Here is a 9373-nt window from a genome sequence, read left to right as displayed (position 1 = left end):
AAATCTAGTAATAATCAATTAAGCGCTTGCCAGAAATTTTAAAATCTCCGCGCAGATTAATTAATTAATTAAGGATTTAATAGCAAAATTCAAACGTGAGCAGTATAAGAAATGGAAATAACGCCCTAATATCGTAAAGCCCAGTAACTTCAGTTTACTACGATGGACCACGGGCTTGACCCAAAAATCCATACAAGGCCTACTTTACCCTATAAAGCAAGGCCCAAAGGTCTTCCTCTTTCTTGCGCAAGGGGCATCTCACTCCCGATTAATTTTCTTACCTCTGTGTTCCTTTCGAGCTCTAGGGTTAGGGTTTGTCATTTCGATTCGCTGCTCTCTGTCTCTATCGAAAAAATCGAGCGATGGATCTCAATATCAACGCCCCTCACTCCATGGGGACGACGATCATCGGAGTCACCTACGACGGCGGCGTCGTCCTGGGTGCCGATTCGAGAACGAGCACAGGTTCGATCTCTGCATCAAAACTTGATCTGCATTGATGATTTATTTGTTAGTCCTAGATTTTTGTCAGGGTTTATTATTTGGACGGGGTCGATCTGTGAATATTTAGAGGGCCGAAGCTCCAATTAGATATCATTCCCCTTCGATCTTTCTAGGTTAAAGGCTAGGGTAGAAATCAGGTTAAATTTCACTCGATAGGGATCTAAATCTGACTTGCGCAATAATTCTAGCCAATTAGGTTAGATTGAATGAGGCTTCACTTTTCTGTGTCAATGAAGTGTGCGAAATTGACTACTTTTGGGAATTTAGAAGGGTGAAAATATTTGAAAATGCTGTGAACGCTTTGTTAGTAATCGTATGTTATGAAATACAAAGCATTGTTTACATTGTAATATGTGTTGTGTTTGAATTTTAGGCATGTACGTTGCAAACCGAGCCTCCGACAAAATTACAGGGCTTACTGACAATGTTTACGTTTGCCGATCTGGATCGGTAATGATTTTCTTTCAAGCTCCTTATTTTTGTTTCTAGCACTTTGACTGTAATTTAGAGCAACATTCATCTAAGACAACTTCGGGATCATATTGGTCAAATATAGAAAACTGTAATGCTTGAATATTTCTATATACACAGTCATTGTGGTAAAGTTTGCGCGTGGCTGGTTGCATTTTTTATTTTTTTGGTTCAATCTTGATCGGTTTGTTTGTCAAATTTTATGTCAGCTATCATTTTTTAAGAAAATGAATGGATTTCATGTCCTAGTTCTTGGTGGGATTTTTAAGATAGATCTTGCTGTAAATATGGACGTAAAGTAATTGATGAGTTTAGAGGCCTTTCATGAGCGTTAAAGGCTGATAAAGGATCATCATACAAAACACAAACACCTTGTACATACCAATTGATTTATCAACTAATTTATATGAAGATAGGGTGCCAATAGTAATTATTACTGATTGTTGACTAAGTTTATATGAAGAAAATGAATACATTCCATGTCCTAATTCTTGGTGAGATTTGTAAGATAGATCCTGCTGTAAATATGGACGTAAAGCAATTGATGGGTTTTATGTAGGCTTTTCATAAGCATTGAAGGCTGACAAAGGACCATCGTACAGTACACAAACACTTTATACACATCATATTGATTCATCGACAAGTTTGTAAGATGATAAATGACAATAGTAAATATTACTGATCCATTGACTAAGTTTATCTGAAGAAAACAAATGCATTCATTGTCCTAATTCTTGGTGGGACTTGTAAGTAGATCATGCTGTAAATATGGACACAAAGCGATTGATGGTTTCAGGTAGGCCTTTCATGAGCATTGAAGGCTGACAAAAGACCATCATACAGTACACAAACACCTTATATGTATATGTATGATATTGATCCACCGATCAAGTTTGCCAGTAGTAATTATTACTAATAAAACCTTATTATTCCAATGTAATAGGGCATTTTGGATATTGCTTATATTGAGGTCTCATTTGTGAGTCAACAAGGTTTAAACTAGCCAGCTTTAAGTGAGTCCTAGCATTGGTCTTCTGCTCCTTTGGAACTAGCTTTCCTTTTGATTCATACTGGATTCTCTGCAATTCTTGCTTCCAACCGTCTCTTTTTTAGTTAATGAATTTTAAGATTGTTAAACTAATCTTCTTAGGGGAATCTTGTTCTTTTGATCGGAAATGATTGCATTACCAGAGATTCTATTCATATTGAACGTGAAACATATGCTTTGCAGAATTTACTATGAGATTTAGTACAAGTAATGGCTGCCAGCAATTTCCTTGTCATGTTCTTCTAAAGCTGTGAGACGAAACAACTGTTTTTAGGCATCTTTTTTTTCTCCCACAATTTCCTGCCAGCTACCATGATGTCATCTCATCCTCTGAATCTGTCTATGTTGCTGATTCTGTTCAGAGCCTCTTTTTTACCTCCAACTTGTCTGCAGGACTTTAGTTTCTCTAAGAATAGAGGTACATTGTAGTTGTCCTATTTCTTAGCTGGGCACTTAAGGCGTGCTTTGCTGTAAATATGGACAGAGTAATTGGTGATCTTAAAGTTGGTTTTTTATGAGTTTTGAATGCCAGCAAAGACTAGTCCCACATAAAGCCAATATACACACATGAAGAGAACCATGTGATTTTTACAATCATTTTGAATGTGACTGTTCCCAAAAATTTTAGAACGATTTAAAAAAGATACTTATTGACAATGGCTTTATAAGTTCCTATGCCTCTTGAGACATTTTTACATTGTGGTGCATAGTTCATACTCTTTTGATATACGGAGGTAGCATAAGGCTCATATTTCCCTGTGTCCTAGGGTTGTAGCCTCCGCAAGCAACCTTCTTCAATACTAGTCAGTTCTGCACGTTTCATGCTAGTTTATCTAAAATCTTAATTTTTTTTCCTTTTATGTCATGATTTATATAAACAGCTGATACCATGTAATTCTTATATTTTAAATTACTAATTGTATAACTTTGATGGGTGAGCCTTTGTTGCCTTTCTGACTGTAACTAAAAGTTCAATTCTGATTCACCAAAGTGAATGGTTGGCCTGATAGATGAATTTTAAATATCATTAATGTTGATATATGCGCCTAAAATCTTCTTGCTAATAGATATTTTATTTTTTTGCCCATGTATCTACTTAAACAAATGTAATTCCAAGAGTAGATTAATTAGACAAACAGATGCATGCTAAAATGTCTCATATGCTCAAATAAAATACATGGTGGCCAACTTGATGAATATCGAAACTATTAATGTTGATATGTATCTCATATGCTCAAATAAAATACATGGTGGCCAACTTGATGAATATCGAAACTATTAATGTTGATATGTAAATTATGAAGTTATTAATTATAAAATCGTTTATTTTTAATGCATTTATTTTTTACAATGGTTGTGACATTGGAAATTTTTGTTATGAGCGTAGTTTACCTTCCAGTTTACAAGTTCATTGTCCTTGTTGTAGGCTGCAGATTCCCAAGTGGTCTCTGATTATGTTCGTTATTTCCTCCATCAACACACGTGAGTGACAATTATCCTTCTTGATCTTGGTTTTTACATCTTGTTTCATTCTTTAATACATCCTACAACTGTATTAATGCTATGTATAATTATTCATATTTTAAGCATATCCATACTGTTTTTGGTAACATTTATATTTGTCGCTCACCAATATTAGTCCAAGTCTTGGTTGATAATCCTCAGTTTCTTTGTCAGCAATTTTAGGAGCCTTTTACTAAGTACAGACGTGTAACAACAGTCACTTTTTGATACTTTCTTTTATGACACATGAGAAAAGCACAAGAAGCGCTATTTGTACTATCTTGTTGAATTCATATCTATTATTGTTGTTGTATGAACTTCCATTCATTATTGATCTTATTGTTGGTTGGTAGATTCATCTTGGGAACTTATAACTGATTATATCAAGAATTCAAAAGTTTTTCTTACTCTATTCTTCACTGGCTACTGTTGTTGAGTTCATTATGCTTGAGCTTTATGGACTCCAATTATTATGACATTGATATCATGCTAATGATTGTCTCAAATCCACTTTCTTTGAATTTTTTTTTTTTTTTTGTCGTACATGGTGATAGTTGTACACCATGTCTTTCTAAGTATATTTCGATTTTAAGCACTTTAAAGTTTAACAGACTTCACTTGTTCTATTCCGAAGATATTTTCTGTTATCTACATCCTTTGAAGATGTTATTTCTTTAGTATGCAACACCTTGACCGAACAATATTGCCTTCTTTCTACTGTTCTTACTTTGTCAACTATCTTATGGGAGAAGTTACTCTTGTTGACTTGTTCGGCTATCTAAAGAAATTATTTTAAGGTTATTTTTTATGCTGGTGATTCAGCTACATAACATATGTTCCTTGGAATAAATTCTGGGTAAAACATATCGGACGCTTGGAGAGCACTGTCAAAATGGCAGGAGACTTGATCAAAGTTTCAGCCGCATAGATTTTGACATGGTCAGATATTGAGGGCTGTAAAATGTGAATTAAGTGGTATGAAGATGATCCCTAACAGTTGCTTATCGTGAGTTATTTGTACCAAAATAAATATTTACAATGAAGCTGAAAGTGGGCCCTATGAAACAGCAAATAGCAACAAAGCTTGGTTTTAAACTTTGTGAAAAGAGCGCTCATCTTTACTTTCTCTCGGGATATTCTCTTGAGCTAGTTTAGCTCATGTGCAGTGCAGAACCTGATCCAGTTATATTTTCACTCTTTATTCTGCATATTTTCTCCTTGTCATTATATCTTTAAGACCAAATGTTTAACAGATTGGTTCAATTGCTTCCGCATTAGATGAATCTTCAGTCAATTATGTAGATCTCAAATTCGCTGGTACTGTTCTATCACTTTAATTTGATGAATTTGCCATTTGTTGGGTGCAGAATTCAACTGGGACAGCCAGCAACTGTCAAAGTCGCAGCCAATTTAATTAGATTGTTGTCATACCAGAACAAGGTAATCTCAAGCTTTTCTCTTTGAAAATTGTGTACTTATATATTTTTTCTGAATCTGGATACTGGTAACGGGCAATAATCGTTTCAAAATGTTGATCTTTATGATCATGTAGGTTTGTTTATTTATTTATTAATAATGTAGTGAGGGGTGTTAAGGGATCGCATGCGGCTTTGGATATAATACTTATCATATCCGTATCTGGCTACCAATCACGGATACGGATACGAATGTCTCTGTAAGAAAAACTCAATGTCCATATCTGCTAAAATTGGATATGGATACGGACATACATGCGGATATATGGACATGCATGCGGATGCAAACGGATATGAGAAAACCAAACAATATCTAAAAAAATATAGTTCGTAGTATAGAAGAAAGTTGATTTATATGTTTGTTATATCTGTAAAACTAAGATTATATCTTTTGATCATCAAAATAAGTCTCGAAGTCCATTAATCTAAGATTTTAAACAATTGCAACAGTAGATCAACATATTCGGATATTTCAGACACGGACCTGGATATTTCATTATATAACCATGTCCGTAATCATATCCTATCGGTTATAGAGTTTAGTAACCATATCCGTGTACGGATATTTTTGGCAACCCTAGTACCAAGGCTTCTTAGAGCATAATGTTTGTACTTGAGATGCTTGACTTTATCGTCACAATCTTTCTGGTTATCAATCATATTGGCATTCTACAAGTTCTTTTACCAACTATTTTAGGGTGTGTTTGGGCGGTTCTTGGAACGACAAATGTAGTTGCAACATGTACGTCAAACTCCTGATGCAACTTCATATCAAAACAGGAGCAACACCTAAAAAAAAATTAGCTTATTTTATTGTTGCAACACACTATTGTTGTTGCAACAACCTCTAACCAAACATGTATGTTAAATGTTTGATCTAGCTGGAACAACATGTTGGTCCTACATTTATCCAAGTACGCCCTTAGTTATGTGGAAATTCTGAGATGACCTTATATGCATAATAGAGAGACTAGAACTTTTCATGGCATTATACTATTTGATTGCTAGTTGATGACTTCTTTTTTTATTTGTTCTAACTTCCATCATGAACTTTGTAGAACATGCTGCAAACTGGTATGATTGTTGGAGGCTGGGATAAATATGAAGGAGGTCAGATATACTCTGTACCTCTTGGAGGCACAATATTGAAGCAGCCATTCACTATTGGCGGTGAGTATTATACTTTTAGCGTGGAGTTGTGGACCATACAATCTCAAGCAAAAAAGTAAAAAAAATATAAATCAAATATTCTCAAGAATTAAAAGTTTTTGATTTGTTGAACTTCACCCTAACGTATCCCATGATTTTCCCCAATCTTTGCTTCTTTGAAGCTTCTACGGTTTATTCATGCATCAGCAAAAGCTTGTTCTCTTAACTCCCCTACTTTTGAGTTAGGATTTTATTCCATTCTTTTAGGAGTGTGGAAATTTATTAGTATTTTCAATCTTAATTTCTTTAGATTAACTCATGGGTCAAGACTATGCGAAGAAGGGTTTGGGTCCTTCTTGAGTGCAAGGTATTACATCATTTTCTTGACCAGACAGTATCATATGAATTTCTACTTAGGAAGCGCTCGAATGTTCTTGATTACCTAGTTTTTTTAAAGCTATACAGTGGCTAGGGGTGAATATTTGTCTTCCTTGTACCTACACTTGGACCTGTGATGTAGCATTTTCATGTGTTTCCAGAAATTTAGCATTTTTAAGGATTATAAATTATTTTTATTTCAGAAAATTTTCACTTTCTTCTTCAGTGTCAAATGGATGGTTCTCCTATTCGTCTCAGGAATAGGCATGTGCTCTTATGGATAAATTTGTCTTGCTACTGCCCTGCTATAATAACTTGAATTCTTTATTTTCAGGTTCTGGATCAAGTTATCTGTATGGCTTCTTTGATCAAGCTTGGAAGGAGGGCCTGAGCAAAGACGAAGCTGAGGTATGCAAAGTGGAGACCTGCAGTGGAATGTTTTATTAAACTATATATGCTCTGCCTAGGAACCTACCTTATAGAACCGTGTGATATTTGTTGTCATGGGTTTATTGCATCATTTCATGCTCTTTTGATGCAGTATAATATTTTAGGATGTGTATTTTTTTTATTTTGCCAAAGTTTATTGAACTGTTTGTTAGGACTAGGTTTGACATGAACGAGGCAGTCAAATAGGATTTGATAGCTCTTAGAGAAGGGAATGACCCTTACAAGAGCTGCAAAAAGGATCATGTGGCTAGTAAGTTTTGGGATGGAGGCTGTTTTGTTATCATTATTCAATTTAAATATGGACTAAATTTTGCTGCCTATGGACAGCCTGGGTCATTTTGATGGTTTGGTGCTTCAATTTTTCTTCATATGATGCACTCTTATTCATGATACTGGTCAATCTTGATATCATGATCTTCGTACGCTTGACTGCATTCCTCCAAGTGGGGTTTTATGCTGTGAATTTGAATTTGCTAATCCTTCCTGTTAATTGCGTATTGTTCATTCCTACTACAGATAGTTCATCAATTCGGAGTTAGTAAATATGAACAGCATTACTTTACCACTTAGTTTAAAGCTGTCATTAAGTTGGATCTAGCTGAAATATTACTCCTATTGTCAATGCAGAAATTGGTGGTAAAAGCTGTCTCCCTGGCCATTGCTCGTGATGGGGCGAGTGGTGGAGTTGTTCGCACAGTCATCGTAAGTATCTTACTGTTTATTGTTTCGGAAAAATATTCAATTTCGTACAGCTTTTAAATGAAACTGAACTACAATGTGGTGACTCTGGTTACCCCTCAAAACTTGCCTTTTACGTCCCCTCTTTGGCTTGTGGATTACAGTAGGATTGTAGCTAGCAACAATGCTTTATATTTTCTTTTCCCATTTAGATACTTAATACAGGAAAATTTTCAGTATGACATTTTCATGTGGTGGTTATGCAGATAAATAAAGATGGTGTTACCAAAAACTTCTATCCTGGAGATGCCCTTCCGCTGTGGCATGAAGAGCTGGAGTCGGTGAATTCTCTACTTGACTTGCCTGAGAAAATGGTCGAGTAGAGAAAATTGGCTTGTACCTCGTATTTGTTTCACAAGTTAAAAACTCGAGGTTTATGGCCGAGATGTCAGTTCTGGTATCTGTACTGGAGATGTTTCCTACTATACTTGTTATAAGCTATAGTTGGTTTGAATACATGCAGCACTAGCTTTTCCTTTTCTTTGAAGCCATGTGTTTGATCTCTGTCTCAATATTTGCCCTTTCATAATGGATTTTGTATTCTCTTTCTTTGGATTTTGGTTGTCGGTAGTTCTGTTATTTCCGTTGTATGATCAGGGCTGAAGTATTTATTTGCCTTTTTTTATCCTTTTGGGAAACATATGTTCGGTGTTATCTCAACATTGATCCTTAATTACCCGAGCTTACAACAATGAATCTCTGCTCCCTATCTGCGCAAGACTAAAATCCTATAATGGAAATTGTAGTTTTGATTTTAGTCTGCTACCGCTCGAAAATTTAAAATGGCTATAAATAAATAAGATAGTAGAATGCTCTTAAGGCAACGTGTCGTGTTTGAACTGCTCGTGAATTTGAATTTTGCGTTCATTGCGGCTACCGCATTTGTAGTGTTTTACCACGTAGAAATTCTTCTAGTTTATTATTTCTAATAAAATTGTATACATTTGTTTGAAACGCAAGGATATATACGAACGACATGCGCATGTCAATAAAAAAAACAACAGAACAACATACCTGAGCATATCCGAATAAAATATCACGTACGTGCAAATGGCTTTGCCTTCTATAATGTTACGAGGAATTTAAGATTTTAATCTTCCATGAAAAGATTATGGAGAAAACTATGTCTGTTGGTTTCATATTACAGTAAATGAGATCCATCAGCCCATATTATCGAAGTCAATGACCAGATCACTGCACGAGATAATAAAAAACGCATCCTCTCTTCAGAAAAATTGATACATAAATTGCATGACTTCTACATTACATTGAAGAAAAAAATAATAAAGAGGAAGACAGAGAGATCATGGATTCTAAAAGGGAGGTGATGATGGTAGCAGCGCTGTTGCTGTTGATGGCATGAGGTGGGGTATTCGCGAGGCATACATACATACATCTATAAATACAGTAGCAACAATGTCACGGTATATATCCATCAATAGCGTGCGTATTTTTGACAGATATATACACTTCAATCAAAATATACCTAGATAAGATTAATGCACAAGTTTACGATCAAACATACGCTTGTTACTGAATTTTGCAGTATTTATACAAATGCGCGCGCGCTCACGTACGTATACTTCACCTCATACCACGAACAGCAACAGAACACCACCATCACCTTCCCTTTGGAATCCATGATCTCTCCATCCTT

At 35.4% G+C, this 9373-nt stretch overlaps 1 protein-coding gene across 1 annotated transcript; it reads left to right on the top strand.

The window, feature by feature from the left end:
* Positions 236-8271, top strand: LOC109841156 (proteasome subunit beta type-6). The gene is made up of 8 exons (XM_020410037.1): positions 236-465; positions 878-954; positions 3450-3505; positions 4894-4966; positions 6060-6171; positions 6863-6936; positions 7606-7680; positions 7923-8271. The coding sequence occupies exons 1-8, from the start codon at positions 363-365 to the stop codon at positions 8037-8039; spliced, it is 687 nt and encodes a 228-aa protein (XP_020265626.1). The 5' UTR covers positions 236-362; the 3' UTR covers positions 8040-8271.

Source organism: Asparagus officinalis, chromosome 5 (assembly GCF_001876935.1).
Source record: "Asparagus officinalis chromosome 5, Aspof.V1, whole genome shotgun sequence".
Taxonomy (NCBI): domain Eukaryota; kingdom Viridiplantae; phylum Streptophyta; class Magnoliopsida; order Asparagales; family Asparagaceae; genus Asparagus; species Asparagus officinalis.
Note: the sequence above shows the minus strand (reverse complement) of the source record. Positions and strands in the feature narration are given on the sequence as shown.

Excerpts from the sequence above, each read along its gene's own strand:
- LOC109841156 (XM_020410037.1), top strand. The coding sequence starts at position 363 with ATGGATCTCAATATCAACGCCCCTCACTCCATGGGGACGACGATCATC. Across the intron at positions 466-877 it reads CGATTCGAGAACGAGCACAG|GCATGTACGTTGCAAACCGA; the intron begins GTTCGATCTCTG and ends TTTGAATTTTAG. Across the intron at positions 955-3,449 it reads ACGTTTGCCGATCTGGATCG|GCTGCAGATTCCCAAGTGGT; the intron begins GTAATGATTTTC and ends TCCTTGTTGTAG.